The 25,582-nt window shown below is 47.7% G+C and overlaps 1 protein-coding gene across 1 annotated transcript in view; it reads left to right on the forward strand.

Moving 5' to 3' along the window:
* fcsk (fucose kinase) overlaps positions 1-25,582 on the forward strand; it is a 163,830-nt gene that overhangs the window by 72,690 nt on the left and 65,558 nt on the right. The window contains exons 4-8 of the mRNA XM_085990959.1: positions 3,314-3,411; positions 6,496-6,576; positions 21,712-21,831; positions 22,508-22,703; positions 24,344-24,471. Coding sequence (XP_085847085.1) covers positions 3,314-3,411; positions 6,496-6,576; positions 21,712-21,831; positions 22,508-22,703; positions 24,344-24,471 — 623 coding nt within the window. The remainder of the gene's footprint in view (positions 1-3,313; positions 3,412-6,495; positions 6,577-21,711; positions 21,832-22,507; positions 22,704-24,343; positions 24,472-25,582) is intronic.

Here is a 25,582-nt window from a genome sequence, read left to right on the forward strand (position 1 = left end):
TGGCGGGAGGGTTTTACGGGCTCCCACAACCCATCTGAGGGGGGGGGGGGGGGGGCCACCAACACCCACGGACGCAAGTATCCCGCTGGATGTCCACCCAGAATTTAAAGTTGGAGCTCCGACTCCACTTGCCGGGACTGTCTGGAGTGGGGTTCAAAACCCTACTCCTTCTGGCCCAGCGGAGGGGATGCTTACTGCTACGCAAAAGGCCCACTCCGCACAAAAGGTGACACCCATACGTTTCCTGCGCCTTTTCCCTCCCCGTGACTGGAGCCCTATGCTGCCATTTCACGTTGCTAATCGGATTGGGCGTTTGTCATAGCGGTAGGATCCCCGCCGCTGGGCCAGATCTGGGTAGGGTTTCGAACCCCGCTCCAGACAGTCCCGGCAAGTGGAGTCGGAGCTCCGGCTCTAAATTCTGGGTTGACATCCAGTGGGATATTTGCGTCCGTGGGTGTGGGTGGCCCCCCCTCCTTGTATAGCTTGTGGGAGCCCGTAAAACCCTCCCGCCATAGGACTAACCGCCCTAATGGCTGGTTCAAAGATGGTTACGGTCACGGAATGAGCGTTAATCACGACCATAAATCCTTCCACCACTTCATACAGTTCCCCAAAGGGAACAGTGTGAAGACACGTATGACGACGACATTGCTAAATAAATAAATGGAATTAAAAAAATTCTTTTAGGGCTTTTAAAAGTCTTTAAATTGCTTTAATTCTCTTTAAAACTACTTCAGATTACTCAAAATAATGTAAACATTTTAAAAATTTTATAAAAGTTACCAAAATCTTGAAAAAACTTCCAAAAACCTATTTAAACTGCTGCTTTGCATGTAAAAAAGCAAAGCAGCTTGACAGAAACATTGGGGGCGTGTCCAGTGAAACTGAGACCTCAAGGGGCGTGTCTCACTTACACTGCACGCTCCTGGGTCCGCGCTGGCTGCACTCCTGGGCGGCGTGACGTCATACGCTGCCCGGGATTCTTGTTTCAGTTTCTGGAAGTGCAGGCGTCCCTGGAGCTGATTGGCAGGAGCGCGGGGTAAGTGCAAATACGGGGCTTGCACGCGCTGCAAGCCCCGTTCTGGAATTTCTGGCCCATTATGTGTTTTAAAAGCAACGTTTTTTTTAAAGACGCAGAAAGCGGGAAAAAGAAAGGAAAAGTTTGGAATCAAGATGGCGGCGACTCACCTCGGTTCAGAACGATAAGGCCCGGCCACACACGCACCGATCGGCCCGGCGGCACACGCCAGCAACCCGGCGTACGATTGGTCGAGCTCGAGGTCACTCTGCCGCTAATGAGCGGATAATGAGATGCTAATGAGTGGAATGTTAAGGTTTTTCAGATACCGCGGGCGCGATTTTAGCCCGGCCGAAATGTAAATACGCTTAAAACCGTCTCGGAAGCGTAAGCTTTCTTTGGAGGTAACGCACGCGTAGGTACGCCCTGTAACTTTCGAGCGCATAGCCCGACAGACGCACAGGCGATGACAGACAGAATGACAGACAGACAGACAGACAGATGTACCGATTTATATATATAGATAGTCACCAAGAAATCCAGTAGGGAATTCAGAAGAAACCTCTTTACCCAAAGAGTGGTGAGAATGTGGAACTTGCTACCACAGGGAGTGGTTGAAGCGAATAGTACAGATGGATTTAAGGGAAGGCTAGACAAGCATATGAGGGAGAAGGGAATAGAGGGTTATGCTGATAGAGTTAGATGAGGAAAGACGGGAGGAGGCTCAAGTGGAGCATAAACTGGTTGGGCCGAATGGTCTGTTTCTGTGCCATATAGCCTATGTAATCCTATGTAATTTTAGAAGGAAAAATGACGAGAGGCAGTATAAACTAAATGGTACAATTATAAAGGGGGTGCAGGAACAGAGAGACATACACAAAGCTTTGAATGTGGCAGGACATGTCAATAAAGATGTTAAAAAGGCATACGGGATCATTGGCTTTATAAATAGAGGCATAGGGCTGGATTTTCCCGGGTCCCACCCGCACGGTGCAGGGGGACCTGGGAGACGATAGGAAACCCTTTCCCAGCACGCTGTGGAACTCCACAGCGTGCGTGCGACGTCAGGAAGTCAGCCTGATTGACAGACTGGTTTCCAGTCGTGCAGGGAACTCAGAGAAGGAGGCCGCAGCAACAGGTAAGTGCTGGGCCCAGGATGTTGTGGAGTGGGGGGGTCCGATCCCCTGGGGGGTCCGATTGGAGTCGTGATCCCCAGGGGTGGCGGGGGGGGGGTCCAATCCCTGGGGGGGGGGTCCAATCCCTGGAGGGGTCAGATCCCCGACCCCGGGGAGGGCCAGGCAGATGGTGGGGGAGTTTGGGAGGACAGGAGGACGCTCTCCAGCTCCTCCCGGCCCACAAGCATTGCTCCCCAAGGCTGAGACCGCCTCGTTGCAGCCACCGGGTATCCCGAGCCCCGAGATCCCTGGCCACCTGCAGTAAAACCTGCAAAGCAGGTTAAAGTAGAGGCTTCAGGCCTGATTATAATATTTAAGTTGCCAACCCGTCTCCTGGCAGCGGGTCCTGTCCGAGAGAAAGGTGAAAGTAGGCGGGTTGGGGTCGGGGTTCACATTTTTTCAACTTTCACTTCCCCCCACGCCTCCAACCCACCTGCTCTTACCTCAGAAAAGAGGTACACAAGTAAGGAAGTTATGTTAAACCTTTAGAAATCACTGGCTAGGCCCCAGTACTGGAGTATTGTGTTCAGTTCTGGACACCACACTTTAGAAAGGATGTCAAGGCCTTGGAGAGGGTGCAGAGGAGATTTACTAGAATGGTCCTAGGGATGACAGGTTTCAGTTATCTGGAGAAGCTGGGATTGTTCTCCTTAGAGTACAGAAGGTTAAAGTGAGATTTAATAGAGGTGTTCAAAATTATGAGAGGTTTTGATAGAATGGACAGGGAGAAACTGTTTCCACTGGCAGGAGAGCTGGCACAGGCACGATGGGCCGAATGGCCTACTCCTGTGCTGTATGACTCGATGATCCTAAGTAACAGAGGAATCCCCCTCCACCCAGAGTGCCCCCCCCACCCCACAAAGGATGCAAAGGCCAGTAATTCACATCTACTGCCCTGTCCGAGGTCATCTAACTCAGCACACAACTGGCTTAAAGACCTAAAACCCACCAGGCGGTTTGGCTTAGTGCCATACCCTATGATGGCTGCTGCATCCTATCTGTTCGAGACAGGAACCTCGTCACAGTGCCGCATACGTTTGATGAAATACATTTGATCTTGATTGCTGGACCAACGATATGTTATGTTAATGGCCTATAAATGTTGCGGTTCTTTTTCTAGATATTAGCTGGGAAGGATTCAGTGGTGTCAGAGTGGTATCTGTCCCCGGCACAGTCAGTTATGCCAGGAATCACGGCGTCTACCTCATTGACCGGGAGGTAAGAATCCTCAAAGCATACAGTTCCAAGAATCATGGAATCTTACAGCTCTGCTCCTTAATTCTAACCAAATATCAAGTTACATTGAGTCTACAACACAGAAACAGGCCATTCGATCCACACCAGCCTCCTCCAACCCCTCTTCATCTCACCCTATCAGCATTCCCTTCTATTCCTTTCTCCCTCATGTGCTTATCTGGCTTCAACTACTCCATGTGGTAGTGAGTTCCACATTCTCACCACTCATGAATTCCCTTTTGGATTAATTAGTGACTATCTTATATTTCTGGCCTCTAGGTTTGGTCGCCTCCACAAGTGGAAACATTTGCTCCACATCAACCCTATCTAACCCTGTCATTATCTTAAAGACCTCTGGCAGGTCATCCCTCAGCCTTCTCTTTTCTGGAGAAAAGAGCCCCAGCCCATTCAGTCTTTCTTGATGGTTATTACCTCTCAATTCTGGTATCATCCTTGTGAATCTTTTTTGCAACTTCACCAATGTCTCTATATCCTTTTTATAATATGGAGACCAGAACTGCGCACAGAAGTGTGGTCTAACCAAGATTCTATACAAGTTTAACACAACTTCCCTGCTTTTCAATTCTATCCCTCTAGAAATGAACCCCAGTGCTTTGCTTGCTTTTTTATGGCTTTAGTAACCTGTGTCTCTACTTTTAGTGATTTGTGTATCTGTACCCCCAGATCCCTTTGCTCCTCTAACCCATTTAGTCTCTTATTATCCAAGCAGTATATGGCCTCGTTATTCTTCCTACCAAAATGCACCACCTCACACTTATCTATATTGAAATTCATTTGCCAATTAAACACCCATTCTGCAAGTTTATTAATGTCTTCTTGCATTTTGCCGCATTCTTCCTTTGTATTAATTATACCTCCAATTTAGTGTTGTTTACAAATTTAGAAATTGTACTTCTGATTCCCGAGTCCAAATCGTTAATGTAAATTGTGAGCAGCAGTGGTCCCGGCGCTGATCCCTGTGGAATGCCACTTCACACCTTTTGCCAGTTTGAGTAGCAGCCCTAAACCCCTACTCTGTTTTCTGTTTTGTATCCAGCTTGCTATCTATGCTGCTACTTGTCCCCTGACTCCACATGCTCTGACCCTAGTCATGAGTCTACTATGCGGTACCTAATCAAAGGCCTTTTGAAAATCCAAATATATTACATCGACTACTTTACCCTTGTCTACTCTTTGTTACTTCTTCAAAGAATTCAATGAAGTTGATCAAGCATGACCTTCCCTTTTGAAATCGTGCTGATTATTTATTATTTTTTAGTTTCTAGATGTTTTCTATTACATCTTTGAGTAAAGATTCCATTATCTTTCCTACCACTGACGTTAAGCTAACTGATCTATAGTTCCCTGGACTTTTTCTATCTCCCTTTTTAAATACAGGTATAACATTAGCTGTCCACCAGTCCTTTGGCATGCTTCCCTTTTCTAATGAACGGTTATATATATGTAATAGTGCCTCTGCTATCTCTTCCCTAACTTCCTTTAATATGCACGGATGTAATCCATCCAGACCAAGGGTTTTTATCTTCTCTAAGTTTGATCAGTTTATCAATTATCTCCCCCTTTCTATAAATGTCTTTACGTCTTTTTTGATCTCCTCTTCCAATGTCATGTCCACACTGTTAGTCTCCCTGGTAAATACTGAGGCAAAGTAATTATTTAATACTCCTGCCATTTCACTGCCATTACCTGCGAGTTTAGTTTGTGCATCTCTTCGTGATCCTATTCCTAGCCTGATTTTCTTTCATTATTTATGTGTCTGTAGAATACTTTACTATTTCTTTTTATATTCCTTGATAATTTAATTTCATAGTTCCGCTTTGCTTTCTTCATTTCTTTTTTACTTCTTTCCTAACCTCTTCATATCCCCTTTTGTCATCCTCACCTTTATTGTCTATGTACTTAGTGTATGCCTTTTTCTTTAGTTTAAATTTTACCCTTACCTCTTTATCTTTTTATTCAACCATGGTGTATCATTATTGGCTAGCTTGTTCTTGCTTTTTAGAGGAATATATTTCTCCTGAACTCTATTGACCACTGATTTAAATATTTAAAGATTCTTTGAACCCCCAGGCACATCATCCCTTTCCAGAGCTATAACGGTATCTTTGATCAATACTGCCACCCTCCCTGTTTTTTCCAATCCCTATTTCTCCTACGTTGTATCCAGGAATGTTTATTTCCTATTCTTGCCCTTGTTTGAGCCAGGTTTCCATTATTGCTACTATATCATTTGGCAACTTGTGCCTGCAGCTCATCAACCTTATTTGTCACACTCTATGCATTTACACTCCAGACCTAAACGCCTTAGTCTGCTTTTCATTTCTCCCCTGTCTGATCCCTCCTTTTTCTGGACTATGTATTCTAATGCTGATTCTCTCTCCCAGTCCTCTATGCGTCTTGTTTCTCCTCTCTGATGCTTCACCCTGGTGCCCTCTCAAATAAATATTTTATTTGTTGTATAAATACTTTTTTTAAAATTTCAAATGAGTTGCCTGATGCCTCAGGGAGTTTACCCACTGAGTTCCTGATCCATACATCTGTGCTGAGTTAACTGATCTCAGCCAAATGATATTAGGAGCATTATAATTGGCCTCAGCATGCCTGGGTTATTAGGGGGAAAATCAGCCAGTGTCCCCGCTCATTATTCAGTGACGTCTGCTAAAAAGCGCAAAATCGTCTGGGGTTAGGATCAAACTTGGTTGTGATATCCCCATGGTTGGGGCGTAAGGTGATGAAGCTGAGGCCTTTGCTGAGGACTGATCGTTCGGGGTCAAAGAGGGGAAGGTTTTACTCCGGGAAATCAGCACAGGAACTGATCCACAGTATATATGATGCTCCCTTATCCCTGCCGCAGGATCATACAGCCAGTTTACCGTGCCGGGATACGCGAGCCAGATTTTGCAGCGTAAGCAGGGTGAGCTGGCCCACGGTCTCCTGGTATCCGCAGTAAGGTGGTGCTGGTACTAGAGCGCCTCCTGTGCTCAAGCGGCTGTGGCTGTGGCTGTGGCTAGGATGTGTAATGATGGATTCCACTTCTCTTCCCAGGGTTACGTCTGTGACATCATCTACAAAGGGACGGAAGACAGGATAAAGGAATGTGCACTACAGGACGGCAGAGTTCCTCTGGTATGTAGGAGGATCTTCTTATTCTCTTGGTCACCCCTCTTCCCCCACCTTAGAGCTTTTTAAAATTAGTTTATAGGATGTGGGCGTCACTGGCAAGGCCAGCATTTATTGCCCATCCCTAGTTGCCCTTGAGAAGGTGGTGGTGAGCTGCCTTCTTGAACTGCTGCAGTCCGTGTGGTGAAGGTACTCCCACAGTGCTGTTAGGGAGGGAGTTCCAGGATTTTGACCCAGCGACGATGAAGGAACGGCGATATATTTCCAAGTCAGGATGGCGTGTGACTTGGAGGGGAACTTGGAGAGTGTTAGGGATTGTCTCTAAAGTTCTCACTCTGATTGCGGATGTATTTTTTTCCCTCCCTCCCCTGAAAGTGATGACTGTTTCTGGCGTGCGGTTCCAGGGACACCAGCAGCCCTTCAGTACTTTGGCCAAGTGGCCATTCTCCACGTGCGGCATCGATGGTCAGAAAGCTATTCAACTTTGGAGGGCATCAAAGCCATACCTGATCTCCTCAACTGACCTCATGTATGCGTACTTTCCAGGAGGGATGCTGGTATCAGTTCTCGTGGCCCTGTCTTTACCATGCTGGGCACTGCTGAGAGTGGAATCTCATAAAAGACTCGATTTTAAAATTCTCATCCTTGTTTTCAAATCCCTCCTCAGCCTCACCAATCCCTATTACTGTAACCTCCTCCAGCCCTCTTCCAAAATTCTATAGACTCTGGAACAGTTCCCATGGATTGGAGGATAGCTAATGTAACCCCACTATTTAAAAAGGGTGGTAGAGAGAAAACGGGGAATTATAGGCCAGTAAGCCTGACATCGGTAGTGGGGAAAATGCTAGAGTCCATTATAAAAGATGTAATAGCAGAGCACTTGGAAAACAGTGACAGGATCGAACAAAGTCAACATGGATTTACAAAAGGTAAATCATGCTTGACTAATCTACTGGAATTTTTTGAGGATGTGACTGGTAAAGTAGATAAGGGAGAACCAGTGGATGTGGTGTATTTGGACTTTCAGAAGGCTTTCGATAAGGTCCCGCATAAGAGATTAGCGTGTAAAGTTAAAGCACATTGGATTGGGTGTAAGGTACTGTCTTGGATAGAGAACTGGTTGGCAGACAGGAAGCAAAGAGTTGGAATAAACGGGTCTTTTTCCGAGTGGCAGGCAATGACTAGTGGGGTACCGCAGGGATCGGTGCTAGGACCCCAGCTATTCACAATATATATAAATGATCTAGACAAGGGAACTAGATGTAATATCTTCAAGTTTGCAGATGACACAAAGCTGGGTGGGCATGTGTGCTGTGAGGAGGATGCAGAGAAACTCCAGTATGATTTGGGTGATTGGGCAGATGCATGGCAAATGCAGTATAATGTGGATAAATGCGAGGTTATCCACTTCGGAAGACAGATTATTATCTGAATGGCAATAGATTGGGAAAAGGGGAAGTGCAACGAGACCTGGGTGTCCTTGTGCACCAGTCGCTGAAGGTAAGCATGCAGGTGCAGCAGGCGGTTAAGAAGGCAAATGGTATGTTGGCCTTCGTAGCGAGAGGATTTGAGTACAGGAGCAAGGATGTCTTGCTGCAGTTGTACAGGGCCTTGGTGAGACCACACCTTGAGTATTGTGTGCAGTTTTGGTCGCCTTATCTGAGGAAGGATGTTCTTGCCATGGAGGGAGTGCAGCGAAGATTCACCAGACTGATACCTAGGATGGCAGGAATGACGTATGAGGAGAGATTGGGTCGATTAGGCTTATATTCACTGGAGTTTAGAAGAATGAGAGGAGATCTCATTGAAACTTATAAAATTCTAACAGGACTAGACAGACTAGATGCAGGAAGGATGTTCCCGATGGTCGGGGAGTCTAGAACCAGGGGTCACAGTCTAAGGATAAGGGGTAAGCCATTTAGGACTGAGATGAGGAGGAATTTCTTCACCCAGAGAGTGGTGAACCTGTGGAATTCTCTGCCACACAGGGCAGTTGAGGCCAATTCATTAAATATATTCAAGAAGGAGTTGGATCTATTTCTTGAGGCTAAAGGTATCAAGGGATATGGGGAGAAAGCAGGGACAGGGTACTGAATTTGGATGATCAGCCATGATCTCATTAAATGGCGGAGCAGGCTCGAGGGGCCAAATGGCCTACTCCTGCTCCTATCTTCTATGTTTCTATGTTTCCAGCCCAACAACCCTCCAAGATATCAGCGCTCCTCCAATTCTGACCTCTTGAAAATCCCAGATTTCCTTTGCACCACCATTGGTGGCCGTGCCGTCTGTTGCCTGGGCCCTAAGCTCTGGAATTTCCTCTCTAAACCGCTCCACCTCTCTACCTCTCTCTCCTCCTTTAGGACACTCCTTAAAACCTACTTTTTTCGGTCACCTTTCCTAATATCTCTTTATGTGGCTCAGTGTCAAATTGTTGTCTGATTATGCTCATGTGAAGGGCCTTGGGACGTTTTACTACGTTAAAGATGCTGTGTAATACAAGTTGTTGTTGTGGTTGTATGTCTTGTTCATCAAGGTAGTGCTTTGAAAGAGTTATGTAAAGTGTTAAATGCACACCCCTGGGGAAATTAAACACTATTTGAAAAAGAGACATCTAAAACCTAATTCAAAAACAAGGATTGCAAACTTTCCAGCTCAGTAACAGCAGCCTGAACCATCACCTCTTTGTGCCATTCTCTAGCGTTCAGATTCAGCAGTGAATTTTGTAGTGAAGCTTGACTGACCCACCATCACCACAACAGGGATTGCATTTAGTTATTAAGAAACTAGCAGCGCTGCCTATAATGCCAATGCCCATACTCTCCGTATCACTGCTCTTTCACTTGTACACGCACCTATATGATACTGGTGACCTGTAGCTGCTCGGAGTCACTGCAGAAGAATTATTGATGCAGAATTAAATCACTCTGTACGTCATCTCCAGTCTCCACTGAATCTCCTCACTAAGGAGGAATAAGCTGGAGACACCTGCAGTTTTGGAAGGGCCAATTTAATGAACTACCCTCTACATCGAAGAGCTTTTCAAGAAGAAGGGTGCTGTAGATTAAGATCCTGCCAAGCCTTCATCCAACATGTCCGTACTCTTGCTTCTAGTATGTGCCTGCCTTATTAAAGTCACATTAAAAAACTGCAGGATGTGGAAACGGGGTAAGAAACCATCATCTTTCCCAGATGCCAGGCTGGGATTCGATTTAAGACGGAGACTGTGGACACACTACAGCTGCTTGTCATGGGGAGTCATTGGCCAAAACCATCCATTTAAAATAAATAGGAACATTAGGAGCAAGAGTAGGCCAATCAGCCCCTCGAGCCTGCTCCACCATTCAATTAGATCATGGCTGATCTGTACCTCAACTGCATTTACCCGCCTTAGCTCCATATTCCTTAATACCTTACCTATCAAAGGTCTATCAATCTCAGTCTTGAAAGCTCCAATTGACCCCCAGCCTCAGCAGCCTTTTGGGGGAGAGATTAGATCACCCCTCACCCGTTGTGTGAAAAGTGCTTCCTGATTTCGCTCCGGAACGGCCTGGCTCTAATTTTAAGATTATACCCCCGTGTTCTTGATTCCCCCACCAGAGGAAATAGTTTCTCTCTTTATCATTTTAAACACTTCGATTAGATCACCTCTCAACCATCTAAATTCAAAGGAACACAAGCCTGTCCTTATAATTTAACCCCTTTAGCCTTGGTATCATTCTGGTGAATCTGCGCTGCCCCCCTCCAAGGCCAATATATCCTTCCTGAGCTGCAGTGTCCAGAACTGAATGCAGTGCTCCAGGTGGGGTCTAACCAAGGCTCTGTACAATATATATGGCTGCATTAACTTTGCAGAGACAAGAATTTGGCACGAGAGCGTTAAGCATTTGTGTGGGAACATCAGTCATAGTTTCTACCCTTGGATGACTTCAGGTCTGAACCAAGCTATACTGGTGGGGCTTCTGAACAAACGTCTTGATGCGTGAAAAATAAATGCCCTATTTTGTACCTGAGTAGTTGCATAGAAGAACAATACTGTACAATGCAAGTAAGGTTAGATAGTTAGAAACGTTAATTATAGATACAGGCCTAGAAATTGAGTGCCCTTAGCGCCGATTTTGCGGCGCTAGAGGGCCTAGCGCTGCAATTGGCGCCGGCGCCAAAATTGCCTGGGGCCCTTCCGCCGCGGTAGACCGGTAGCGCTGTGCCGGCACCGATGACGTCATCGGTGTGCGCAGCGTCCCGGTTGCCATGCCGACGGGCGCCAGCGCCGAAATTCAGTTGCGGCCGCCTCGCCCGTGGCAGCCGCAACTAAGACTCTGGCAACAGAGTCTTACAAGTCTTTGCGCCGGCGCATTAAAGGCCCCGCGGCGGCCGGCCGCTTTCCCGCCGGCCGCCTGGCCGCAGCTCCCTCCCCGGACTTCCCCACCCCCCCCCGGAACAGAAGCAAGCCCGGCACTTGTCCGAGGTGCCGGGCTCATTTTTAAAAAGATTTTCGCGGGACGCGGCCGGGTGCAGGCAGCTCCTCCTTAAGGGAAGGAGGAGACCTGCACTTCCCGAGCCTGCCGCACCGCATCGGGTGCCGCAGCGCCGGAATTGCGGCGCGAAACGGCAGTTAGCGCCGATTTACCGCCGCAAAGACCCTTCAGTAGCGCCGGCAGCCGTTTGGGCGCGGCCCTGCTGAATTTTTGGCGCGCGCAGGGGGACTTAGCGCCGGCACTAACTTCCGGCGCTAAAGCCCTGGCTAAGCCAAAACTCAATTTCTAGGCCACAGTATTTAAGATTCTCTCTTTGGTAAGACACACAACAGTGACAGTAGCGGCACTCAACTGGGAATGGGGAAAATCAGCCATGGCTCCTGCTCCTAACTGCTATCCAGTCACCCTTGCTGGAAGAGCAGGTGTGTGGACATCAGAGGACCAATAATGTGATCGGAGGTGCCCAAAGTATTTTGAGGATAAGGTGATGCAACCTGAAGCACTTGGACCCTGTGCGGACACTGTGTACAAGACTCATTACATAGGATTACATAAGATATAAGGCACAGAAACAGGCCATTTGGCCCAACGAGTCCATGCCGGTGTTTATGCTCCACTCGAGCCTCCTCCCGTCTTTCCTCATCTAAATCTATCAGCATAACCCTCTATTCCCTTCTCCCTCATATGCTTAGCTAGCCTCCCCTTAAATGCATCTATACTATTCGCTTCAACCACTCCCTGTGATAGCAAGTTCCACATTCTCACCACCCTTTGGGTAAAGAAGTTTCTTCTGAATTCCCTATTGGATTTCTTGGTGACTATCTTATATTGATGGCCTCTAGTTATGCTCTTCCTCATAAGTGGAAACATTCTCTCTCTATCCACTCTATCAAAATTTTTCATAATTTTAAAGACCTGTATTAGGTCACCCCTCAGCCTTTTTTCAAGAGAAAAGAGACCCAGCCTGTTAATCCTTTCCTGATATATATACCCTTGAATTTCTGGTATCATCCTTGTAAATCTTCTCTGCACCCTCTCCAGTGCCTCTATATCCTTTTTATAATGGCCCAGAAATTCAGGTCTGCACGGGTGAGTACGCACGGGGTACTCACCCGTAGGCCCAATGGAAGTGCCGGTTTCCTGCATGCACTGCGCATGCACGGGAAACCGGCACTTCCGTTCCCCTGAACGAAGGGGTTCAGAGTTTGAACGTGTGCACGGGAGAGGCTGCGCGTGCGCATCGAACTTCGGTTTTTTTTGCAGGTTTTCCCGGGAGGGTAAGTCTCCAGAAGTTACACATTTAAAAAGCAGTCGCAAGGCTTGCTTTTTACAAGGTAAGTGGTGAATTAATTAAAATTTAAACATTTTTTCCACAGGTTTATTATTTTTAAATACTTTAAAGCAAGGTAAGTTTATTTTTAGCCCCGTTAGAAAATAAAAATATTTTTTTCAAAAATTTAAATTATTGTTTAAAATAGTTATTTCATGTAATTTATAGTTTATTTAAAAAATGTGATTTTTAAAAAATTTATTTGAAGATTTAGTGATGTTTTGGGGCCGTAGTATTTATAAGTTTTGACAGCTCTTCCTGTCAATCTTATGAATGGAGCATTCCCTGCTCCGATTGGCTCCCCATGGCCCACGTGATCCCAGGGGCCGCATCGAACTAACTGCGCCCCTGGGATACGCAAGCACTGCGTGCCGGCAGCTGGACCAGGCCCCGGAGCGGAATTTCACGCGGGCCCACAGCTCAACGGCCGGCGTGCAAGGTAAGTGCAGGTCGGGGGCTTACACCCGCGGGAAGCCCCCGACCCGAATTTCTGGGCCAATATGGCGACCAGGACTGTACGCAGTACTGTAAGTGTGGTCTAACCAAGGTTCGATACAGGTTTAGCATAACCTCCCTACTTTTCAATTCTATCCCTCTAGAAATAAACCCGAGTGCTTGGTTTACTTTTTTTATGGTCTTGTTAAACTGTGGCGCAACTTTTTGTGATTTGTGTATTTGTACTCCGAATTCACTTTGTTCTTCTACCCCACCTAGATTCGCACCCTCCAAATGATGTGATCTCCCTATTCTTCCTACCAAAATGTAATACCTCACATTTATCTGTGTTGAACTTCATTTGCCAATTATATGCCCATTCTGCAAGTTTATTAGTGTCCTCCTGTAACTTGTTGTAGTCCTCCTCAGTATTGACTATCCCCCCCCCAATTTGGTGTCATCCGCAAATTTAGAAATTGTGTTTTTGATTCCAACATCCAAATCGTTAATGTAAATTGTGAACAGCAGTGGTCCCAGCCCTGATCCTTGTTGAACACCACTACCCACCTTCTGACACTGTGAATAGCTACCCTTTACTCCTACTCTCTGCTTTCTGTCCTGAAGCCAGCCATCGTAACTCTGATTACTTTGGACAATTCAGTGAAACTTTCATTAAACCTTACAGTGTTTGGTGCTAGTGTGCTGAATATGTTTTTGCCCTTAGTGAAAGTGCACGTTGTATCTCCTCTCATTTCCTATAATGTGCGCTCCTTTTATTTCCTCTGGTGGGAGAATCCAGAACAAGGGGGCACGATCTTAAAATTAGAGCCAGGTCATTTAAGAGTGGAATCAGGAAGCACTTTTATCACACAAACTGTAGTGGAAATCTGGAACTCTCTCCCGAAAGGCTGTGGATGCTGGAAGTCAATTGAAACTTGATGTTTTTTTAGACCAGTACGTTGATGAGCCAACTAGGGAACAGACGCCGTTACATCAGCCGTCTCCATTTCTCTGCTCCCCTCACTCACTCCAACCTACCTCCCTCTGAACTTGCAGCACTCCATTCTCTCACATCCAACCCCAACATTGTCATTAAACCTGCTGACAAGGGTGGTGCTGTTGTTGTTTGGCACACCGACCTCTACCTAGCGGAAGCTGCATGCCAACTCTCCGACACCTCCTCCTACCTCCACCTGAACCATGACCCCACTACCGAACATCAAGCCACCATTTCCAAGACTGTCACTGACCTCATCTTCTCTGGAGATCTTCCCCCCATGGCCGCCAACCTCATAGTTCCCCAACCCCATAGTTCCCCAACCCCGCACAGCCCGCTTCTACCTCCTTCCCAAGATCCACAAACAGGACTGCCCTGGTAGACCCATCGTTTCAGCCTGTTCTTGCCCCACGGACCTTATCTCTTCCTATCTCTACTCTATTTTTTCTCCCCTTGTCCAGTCTCTTCCCACCTACATCCACGACCTTTCCGACGCCCTCCGCCACTTTAACAGTTTCCAGTTTCCCGGCCCCAACCACCTCCTTTTCACTATGGACGTACAATCCCTCTACAGCTCCATCCCCCACCAGGATGGCCTGAGGGCGCTCCGCTTCTTCCTTGAACAGAGGCCCAACCAGTCCCCATCCACCACCACCCTCCTCCGCCTGGCTGAACTTGTTCTCACATTGAACAACTTCTCCTTTGACTCCACTCATTTCCTCCAAATCAAAGGTGTTGCTGTGGGTACCCGCATGGGTCCTAGCTATGCCTGCCTTTTCGTGGGATATGTGGAACACTCTTTGTTCCAGTCCTACTCGGGTCCCCTCCCTCACCTCTTTTTCCAGTACATTGATGACTGTATCGGTGCTGTCTCCTGCTCTCGCCCTGAACTAGAAAATTTCATTCACTTTGCTTCCAATTTCCACCCTTCCCTTACCTTCACATGGTCCATCTCCGACTCTTCCCTTCCCTTCCTCGACTTCTCCGTCTCCATCTCTGGGGATAGGTCATTGACAAACATTCACTACAAGCCCACTGACTCCCACAGCTACCTGGACTGCACTTCCTCCCACCCCAGCTCCTGTAAGGACTCTATTCCATTCTCCCAGTTTCTCCATCTCCGCCGCATCTGCTCTTGACGATGCCACCTTCCATACCAGTGCTTCCGACATGTCTTCCTTTTTCCTCGACCGTGTCCGTCCTATCTCCCGCACTTCTGCCCTCACCTCTGCCCCTCCCTCCCGGAACCACAATAGAGTTTCCCTTGTCCTCACCTTTCACCCCACCAGCCTCCACATTCAACAGATCATCCTCCACCATTTCCGCTACCTCCAAAGTGATCCCACCACCAAACGCATCTTCCCCTCCCCTCCCCTTTCAGCATTCTGTAGGGACTGCTCCCTCCACGACACCCTAGTCCACTCCTCTACCACCCCCAGCACCCCTTCCCCTTCGCCCGGCACCTTCCCGTGCAAGCGCAGGAGATGCAACACATGCCCTTATACCTCCCCCCTTCCCACTGTCCAGGGCCCCAAACACCCCTTCCAGGTGAAACAGCGATTTACTTGTACTTCTCGCAATCTAGTATACTGTATTCGCTGCTCACGATGTGGTCTCCTCTACATTGGGGAGACCAAACGCAGATTGGGTGACCGCTTTGCGGAACACCTCCGTTCAGTCCGTAAGGGGGACCCCAAGCTCCCGGTGGCCTGTCACTTTAATTAACGCTCCATTCCCGCTCAGACCTCACCGTCCTCGGCCTCTTGCACTGTTCCACGGAAGCTCAGCGTAAGCTCGAGGAACAGCACCTCATCTTTCGATTAGGCACTCTACAGCCCTCTGGACTCAACATAGAGTTCAACAATTTCAGATCATAACCTCAGCCCCTATCACACATATATATTTTTTAAATTTTTTTACCCACACTTTTGTTTGGCCTTTTTTCTTCCCTCCCACATGGCAGCTGTCCTTCATTCTGCCAGCGCAATTCACACATCATCTAGCGCCATCCTTTGTTCCTTAACCGGTCCCATTACCACCTCCTCTTGCCTTGAATATCTCTTAATCTCTCCTGCTTTCTATCCTATCACTGACCTTCCCTTTTGTTCTTTCATCCCCTCCCCCTTTTCCCAGCCCCTAACTTGCTTTAAAATCTATTCCTTTTCCTGCTTTTTTCCAGTTCTGACGAACGGTCTTCGACCTGAAACGTTAACTCTGTTTCTCTCTCCACGGATGCTGCCTGGCCTGCTGAGTTTTTCCAGCGTTTTCTGTTGTTATTTCGGATTTCCAGCATCCGCAGTACTTTGCTATCGTATTAGGGAACAGGCTATCCTAGATTGGGTATTGTGCAATGAGAAGGAGTTAATTAATAATCCTGTTGTAAACTACGAAGGTATGAGGAGTGAGTTGGCTATGATAGATTGGGGAGCTTCATTAAAAGGCATGATGGTGAATAGACAATGGCTAACATTTAAGGAACGAATGTATGAATTGCAACAGTTATACATTCCTTTCTGGTACAAAAACACAAAAGGAAAAGCGGCCCAACCATGGCTAACAAAAGAAATTAAGGATAGTATTAGATCCAAAGAGGAGTCATATAAAGTTGCCAGAAAAAGTAGCAAGCCTGAGGATTGGGAGCAGTTTAGAGTTCAGCACAAAAGGACCAAGAGATTGATTAAGAGGGGAAAAATAGAGTATGAGAGTAAACTTGCAAGGAACATAAAAACGGACCGTAAGGGGGAAAAATTAAGTCGCGCCCCCTTTGGGGCACTAACTTCACCGGGGCTCTACTTTTAGCACCCCAAACAAATTAACTCCCCCACAGCTGAAATTGAATGGTAGCACCCCAAGAGGGAAGCGGAGCGCTACTGGAAGCACCCCGCCTCCCTCTTGGGGCGCTACAAGGGAATATTGTGGCGCTATGGTGCTGCGGCACATCGCGCCACAGTATTGCGGGCCTTCCTCCCCTTCTTAAAGGGAAGGGGCCTTGCACAGCGCGACCCGGGGCCCAGCTGGGCCTCTGGGGATCGGAGTGCTGGCAAAAGAGCCTGGCACTCAAGAGAAGTGCCGGGCTCATGGAGCGCAGCCGGCACTCCACGGGGGGTGGGTACTCAGGAGGCCGGGGACGGCAGCGGAGGCAGGTGCTGGCAGGCGGCCAGCAACAAAAATGGCCGGCCAGCACCTCGCCTTTAATTAGCGCTGCCCTGGCCGCAGGTCGGCCCCCCTGACCCCGTCGGACATAGCGTCTGGCGCTAAGTCAGGGGGCGCTACCGAAGATCGCGGCCGGGGCACTGCGCACGGTGATGATGTCATCACCGGCAGCGCAGTGCCGCGGGGCGCTAACGGTCACCGCCGCCGCTAACCTCCCGCTGAATTTCGCTGGAGGCGTTGGCGGTGCCACACCCGGGCGCTAGTTGATTTGCACCCTCTTAGGGCGCTAAAGGGAGATGCAAAGCAAACAAATTTCCCCCTCTAAATGCTTCTACAAGTATGTAAAAAGAAAAAGATTAGTGAAGACAAATGTAGGTCCCTTACAGTCAGAAAAAGGAGAATTTATAATGGGGAACAAGGAAATGGCAGATCAATTAAACAAATACCTTGGTAGGGAAAATGCTCGAGTCTATTATAAAGGATGTGATAACAGGACACTTAGAAAATATCAACGGGATTAGACAAAGTCAACATGGATTTATGAAAGGGAAATCATGTTTGACAAACCTAGTGGAGCTTTTTGAGGATGTAACTAATAGAATAGATAAGGGAGAACCAGTGGATGTGGTGTATTTGGATTTTCAGAAGGCCTTTGATAAAGTCCCATATAAGAGGTTAGTGTGCAAAATTAAAGCACATGGGATTGGGGGTAATATACTGGCATGGATTGAAAATTGGTTAACAGACAGGAAACAGAGAGTAGGAATAAATGTGTCTTTTTCGGGGTGGCATGCGGTGACTAGTGGGGTACTGCAGGGATCAGTGCTTGGGCCCCAGCTATTCACAATATATATCAATGATTTGGATGAGGGAACCAAATGTAACATTTCCAAGTTTGCTGACGACACAAAACTAGGTGGGATTGTGAGTTGTGAGGAGGATGCAAAGAGGCTTCAAGGCGATTTAGACAAGTTGAGTGAGTGGGCAAATACATGGCAGATGCAGTATAATGTGGATAAATGTGAAGTTATCCACTTCGGTAGGAAAAACAGAAAGGCAGAGTATTATTTAAATGGTGATAGATTGGGAAATGTTGATGTACAAAGGGTACACCAGTCACTGAAAGCAAACATGCAGGTGCAGCAAGCAGTTAGGAAGGCAAATGGTATATTGGCCTTCAGTGCAACTGGATTTGAGTACAGGAGCAAGGATGTCTTACTACAGTTATACAGGGCCTTGGTGAGACCACACCTGGAGTACTGTGCGCAATTTTGGTCTCCTTACCTAAGAAAGAATATACCTGCCATAGAGGGAGTGCAGCGAAGGTTCACTAGACTGATTCCTGGGATGACAGGACTGTCGTATGAGGAGAGATTGGGTCAACTAGGCCTGTATTCACTAGAGTTTAGAAGGATGAGAGGGGAGCTCATTGAAACATATAAAATTCTGACAGGGCTAGACAGACTAGATGCAGGGAGGATGTTTCCCCTGGCTGGGGGGTCTATAACAAGGGGTCACAGTCTCAGGATATGGGGTAGGACATTTAAGACTGAGATGAGGAGAAATTTCTTCACTCAAAGGGTGGTGAACCTGTGGAATTCTCTACCACAGAAGGCTGTGGAGGCCAAGTCACTGAATATATTTAAGTAGGAGATAGATAGATTTCAAGACACAAAAGGCATCAAGGGGTATGGGGAGAGAGCGGAAATATGGTATTGAGATAGAAGATCAGCCATGATCATATTGAAGGGCGGAGAAGGCTCGAAGGGCCGAATGGCCTCCTCCTGCTCCTATTTTTCTATGTTTCTCTTTCAAGACTGAGATTGAAGCGTGCTCCTTGTTATGGTGGGACCAAGTCCACGTTGCACATTAGTAAAGATGCTTTGCAAGGATGTTCGCACACTTACACTTCTGTTGCCTTTTACAGCCCAGGAAACGTCTTCCTCACCTGCTCCCCAGTTTGGGCCGGAGCTGGAACAGCATTTATGTGCACTGTCACCTCCATTCTACTCTGGCAGCAGGCGGTTTATAGCAGGGTGTCCCTCTCCTCCAAATAGAACCACCCCTCACATTATGGAGTAGTGTCAGCCACTTCCCCCCGCCATGGTGTCCACACTGCATCCCAAGTTAGGACAGTGTTGGTGCTGCCCCCCATGGTTGAGTAGCCTGCCAATCCCCACTGGATTACAGGTGAAGAATGGCCGCTTTTTGCGATCAGTAGTGGAGAGCAACTGGTCACTGAGGAACCAGACATTAGAATGAGTAAACGCCTCACAACAGGAGGAAAGGGGGAAACTGAAACCAACGCAGAAATCATAGAAACATAGAAACATAGAACATAGGAGCAGGAGTAGGCCATTCGGCCCTTCGAGCCTGCTCCGCCATTCAATGAGATCATGGCTGATCATCCAAATTCAGTACCCTGTCCCTGCCTTCTCCCCATATCCCTTGATCCCTTTAGCCTCAAGAAATATATCCAATTCTTTCTTGAATATATTTAATGAACTGGCCTCCACCGCCCTCTGTGGCAGAGAATTCCACAGGTTCACCACTCTCTGGGTGAAGAAATTCCTCCTCATTTCAGTCCTAAATGGCTTACCCCTTATCCTTAGACTATGACCCCTGGTTCTGGACTCCCCGGCCATCAGAAACATCCTTCCTGCATCTAGTCTGTCCAGACCTGACAGAATTTTATAGGTTTCGATGAGATCCCCTCTCAATCTTCTAAGCTCCAGTGAGTATAAGCCCAATCGACACAATCTCTCCTCATACGTCATTCCTGCCATCCCAGGTATCAGCCTGGTGAATCTTCGCTGCACTCCCTCCATGGCAAGAACGTCCTTCCTCAGGTAAGGTGACCAAAACTGCACACAATACTCAAGGTGCGGTCTCACCAAGGCCCTGTACAACTGTAGCAAGACATCCTTGTTCCTGTACTCGAACCCTCTTGCTACGAAGGCCAACATACCATTTGCCTTCTTAACCACCTGCTGCACCTGCATGCCTACCTTCAGCGACTGGTGCACAATAACACCCAGGTCTCTTTGCACTTCCCCTTCTCCCAATCTATTGCCATTCAAATAATAATCTGCCTTCCTGTTTTTGCCACCAAAGTGGATAACCTCACATTTATCCACATTATAGTGCATTTGCCATGTTTCTGCCCAATCACCCAACCTGTCCAAATCGTACTGGAGTTTCACGACATCCTCCTCACAGCTTACCCTCCCACCCAGCTTTGTGTCGTCTGCAAATTTGGAGATATTACATCCAATTCCCTCGTCCAGATCATTAATATATATTGTGAACAGCTGGGGTCCTAGGACCGATCCTTGTGGTACCCCACTAGTCACTGCCTGCCACTCGGAAAACGACCCGTTTATTCCAACTCTTTGCTTTCTGTCCGCCAACCAGTTCTCTATCCAAGTCAATACCTTGCCCCCAATCCCATGTGCCTTAATTTTGCATGCTAATCTCTTATGTGGGACCTTATCGAAAGCCTGCTGAAAGTCCAAATACACCACATCCACTGGTTCTCCTTTATCTATTTTACCAGTTACATCCTCAAAAAATTCCAGTAGATTAGTCAAGCATGATTTACCTTTTGTAAATCCATGTTGACTTTGTCCGATCCTGTCACTGCTTTCCAAGTGCTCTGCTATTACATTTTTATATCCCCCACTACCGATGTCAGGCTTACCGGTCTATAATTCCCCGCTTTTTCTCTACCACCTTTTTTGAATAGTGGGGTAACATTAGCTACCCTCCAATCCATGGGTACTGTTCCAGAGTCTATCGAGTTCTGGAAGATGACCAGCAATGCATCTACTATCTCTAGGGCCACCTCCTTAAGTACCCTGGGATGTAGACCATCAGGCCCTGGGGATTTATCGGCCTTCAGTCCCATCAATTTTCCTAACACCATTTCCCTACAAATACTGATTTCTTTCAGTTCCTCCCTTTCATCAGATCCTATGTTCCCCGGCATCTCTGGGAGGTTATTTGTGTCCTCCTTTGTGAAGACAGAACCAAAGTATGTGTTTAGTTGGTCTGCCATTTCCTTGTTTCCCATTATAAATTCCCCTGATTCTGACTGTAAGGGACCTACGCTTGACTTCACCAATCTTTTTCTCTTCACATATCTATAAAAGCTTTTACAGTCAGTTTTTATGTTCCCTGTTGGCTTACTCTCATATTCTATTTACCCTTTCTTAATGAATCCCTTTGTCCTCCTTTGTTGACTCCTAAACTGCTCCCAATCCTCAGGATTATTGCTTTTTCTAGCCAATTTATATGTCCTCTCCTTGGATCTTATGCTATCCCTAATTTCCCTTGTTAGCTACGGTTGAGTCACCTTTTTTGTTTTATTTTTATGCCAAACTGGGATGAACAAATTCTGTAGCTCATCCATTCGATCTTTGAATGTTTGCCATTGCCTATCCACCGTCAACCCTTTGAGTGACATTCCCCAATCAATCCTACCCAACTCGCTCCTCAGACCATCGTAGTTTCCTTTATTTAAATTGAGGACCCTTGTCTCTGAGTCAACTACTTCATTCTCCATCTTAATGAAGAATTCGATCATATTATGATCGCTCCGACCCAAGGGGCCTCGTACAACAAGATTGCTAATTAATCCTTTCTTGTTACATAATACCCAGTCTAAGATAAATTGCTCAGACTCTGAGAAGCTGCAATTTAAAAAAGAATAAAGCCTCATCTCCGTCAACGGCTGCTTCATGTTCCCCCAGGTGTCGGGTATTGTGTTCTTCTCATCGGAGACTGCTGAGAAACTGCTGGCTACACACGTCACACCTCCACTGGACGCTTGCACCTATATGGGTCTGGACTCAGGGGCTCGTCCCGTTCAGGTACTGTCAAAATCACAGGGACCCAGGGCTTTGAGTGTCTTATCACCACAGAGACGGTTCAAGAAAAAGGCCCACCACCACACCTTCTCAGGGCAACTAGGGATAGGCAATAAATGTTGGCATTGCGAATGTCAGCCACGATGATCATACGAACAAATAAATCACAAGAGTGTGTTTCGGCCACACCTGGCACTGTGATAGTATCGATGCCTAAACAGGGCTGGTGTACACTAGGTGAGCTGAACCTGCATCCGCCTGAGAAGCCAGATGAGGCCTCGGTTTAATGTCTCCGACAGTGCAGCACTCCCTCAGCACTGCCCTGGAGTGTCTGCCTAGCTTTATGTGCACAAGTCCCTGGAGTGGGACTTGAATCCACAACCCTCTGACTCAGAGGTGAGAGTGCTTCCCACTGAGCCACAGCTGAGGAGCCTGCAGGGATTGAGCAGTGGTTGACATTGTGTTGCAAGGTCTAGATCGGGTGAAGAATGGGCACCGGGTAACAGGGGGCGACCAGCAGGTTTATACCCCAATGTGAGTCCGTGTCTTTGGGAGAGTAAATGTCAGACATATGGGGCCTCGGTGTTTAATGTAAAAGGATTTTGCTGTGAACACATAACAGACAGCTATGAATTGTGCCTCCACTGCTTGTTACACATTCCTCCCCCCCCCCACACAGCTGTCCATTTTCTTCGACATCTTGCTCTGCATGGCACGCCACACTCGTGAGGACGTCTTTGTGAATAAAGCGAGTAGGATTCTGCAGAGCAGCGACATCGCAAACCCCACCACGACTGATGGCAGTGACACGGCCATCGTGAGGAGTGCCAGAGCCGTGCTGTGGCAGGAGCTCCGAGGCATTCCCATCACCGTGGGTGAGTGAAACTCGCGCTTCTGCCTCGTGTATTTGAGTTCCTGTATAAAATCACTCCCCTCCTTACTGCAATTTGACTTTCCACTTCTTATATCTCCCCAGTTACATATAAACATACCCATATGGCTCAGCTCCACCCTGGGCCTGTCCTAGTTTGAATGGCTTAGCTCCACCCTGGGCCTGTCTTAGTTTGATTGGCTCAGCTCCACCCTGGGCCTGTCCTAGTCTGAATGGCTCAGCTCCACCCTGGGCCTGTCCTAGTCTGAATGGCTCAGCTCCATCCTGGGCCTGTCCTAGTCTGAATGGCTCAGCTCCACCCTGGGCCTGTCCTAGTCTGAGTGGTTCAGCTCCACCCTGGGCCTGTCCTAGTCTGAATGGCTCAGCTCCACCCTGGGCCTGTCCTAGTCTGAATGGCTCAGCTCCACCCTGGGTCTGTCCTAGTCTGAATGACTCAGCTCCACCCTGGGCCTGTCCTAGTCTGAGTGGTTCAGCTCCACCCTGGGCCTGTCCTAGTCTGAATGGCTCAGCTCCACCCTGGGCCTGTCCTAGTCTGAATGGCTCAGCTCCATCCTGGGCCTGTCCTAGTCTGAATGGCTCAGCTCCACCCTGGGCCTGTCCTAGTCTGAGTGGTTCAGCTCCACCCTGGGCCTGTCCTAGTCTGAATGGCTCAGCTCCACCCTGGGCCTGTCCTAGTCTGAATGGCTCAGCTCCACCCTGGGTCTGTCCTAGTCTGAATGACTCAGCTCCACCCTGGGCCTGTCCTAGTCTGATTTGCTCAGCTCCACCCTGGGCCTATCCTAGCCTGAATGGCCCAGCTCCACCTGGGCCTATCCTAGCCTGAATAGCTCAGCTCATATATTCTTATTGAGGATAGTGCAGGAAAGTGGAGATGAGGTAGAAGATCAGCCATGATCTTATTGAATGGTGGAGCAGGCTCAAAGGGCTTAATGGCCTATTCCTGATGTCCACCCTGGGCCTGTCCTAGTCTGAATGGCTCAGCTCCACACTGGGCCTGTTCTATTCTGAATGGCCCAGCTCCACCCTGGCCCTGTCCTAGTCTGAATGGCTCAGCTCCACCCTGGGCCTGTCCTAGCCTGAATGGCTCAGCTCCACACTGGGCCTGTCCTAGTCTGAATGGTTCAGCTCCACCTGGGCAGTGCCTGCACCCACTGAGCCATTGCGGCACTCTTAACTGGGATTTTAAATTCTGGCTGCCACACATGTGCATTTATATAGTACCTTTCACAACCTCAGGATGTCCCAAAGCACTTTACATCCAATGAAGTACTTTTTGAAGTATAGTCACTGTTATAATGTAGGAAACACACCGGACAAGTTGCACACAGCAAGATCCCACTGACAGCAATTAAATTAATGACCAGCTCGTGGAGATCTCCCCTACTCTTCTTCGAAATAGTGCCATAGGACCTTTTACATCCACCTGAGAGAGCAGACGGGTCCTCGGTTTAATGTCTCATCCGAAAGATGTCACCTCCAACAGTGCAGCGCTCCCTCAGCGCTGGATTATGGGCTCAAGTCTCTGGAGTGGGACTTGAACCCATGACCTTCTGACTCAAGAGGTGAGAGTGCTACTCACTGAGCTAAGGCTGATGTGGTAATGATGTTTGTTGTGCTTTGCAGCCTATGTAGCTGATGGTTGCTACGATTACATGAGCTTGTCGGCAGATGATCACATACGGAACCTAACCCGGAGGGGGAGCGTGTCCAGCTGTTTCGTGGACCGTCACATTACGCACTCTGAGCTGACTGTATGTAACACCGACCTCTGTACTACAGCGCCTGTCAACATTACAGCTGCACATTCCTCCCTCCCTCCCTCCCATTCACCCTCTGGCATCAGCCCAGATATCTTCTGCTATATGGGGAAATAGTCCAAACTCACGACCCAACGTTCCACCTCCCCCTACAGCTCAGTGAGTAGGTGTCCCGCACAGTGTGGCGCTGGCCCATAGGAACAGGAGGAGGTCATTCAGTTAAATCATGGCTGATCTGTATCTCAATCCCATTTACACACCTTTGATCCATATCCCTCAATACCCTTACCTAACAAAAATATATCGACCTCAGTCTTAAAAATTTCAATTATCCCCCAGCATCCACAGCCTTTTAGGGGAGAGAGTTTCACATTTCCACTCCCCTTAACGTGAAAAATGCTTCTTATTTCACTCCTAACTGGCCGGGCTATAATATTAAGATTGTGCCCCTTGTTCTGGATTCCCCATCAGTGTAAATAGTTTCTGGCTATCTACTCTATTGAATCCCTTTATCATTTTAAATACCTCAGTTGGGTCACCCTTCAATCTTCTACACTCAAGGGAATACAAGCCTAGTCTATGCAACCTGTCCTCATAGGTTAACCCTTTAAGTCTCAATATCATTCTGGTGCATCTGCGCTGCACCCCCTCCAAGGCCAATATGTCTTTTGTGAATTGCGGTGCCCAAAAGTGAACTCAGTACTCCAGATGGGGTCTGACCAAGGCTCTGCACAACTGTAGCATCATTTCCTCCCCTTTGTATTCCAGCCCCCTTGAGGTGAAGGCCAACATTCCATTAGCCTTTTTGATTACTTTTTGTACCTGTGCAAAAGTTTTTAGTGATTTTTGTACCAAAATCCTTTGCTCTTCCACAGCTCCTAGTCTCTCATCAGTAAGAAAATATTCCGATTTGTCTTTCTTGGATCCAAAGTGGACTACCTCACACTTCCCCACATTGAACTCCATCTGCCACAGTTTTGCCCACTCACTTAATCTGTCTGTGTCCCTTTGTAACTTCCTCCTCCCACCCACACAACTTATTGTGCCTTCCAATTTTGTGTCTTCTGCAAACTTGGATAAACAACTCTCTATTTCTTCATCTGAG

The sequence above is a fragment of the Somniosus microcephalus genome, chromosome 6 (genome assembly GCF_052327205.1).
Source record: "Somniosus microcephalus isolate GS21.2 chromosome 6, FLI_Smic_1.0, whole genome shotgun sequence".
NCBI lineage: Eukaryota > Metazoa > Chordata > Chondrichthyes > Squaliformes > Somniosidae > Somniosus > Somniosus microcephalus.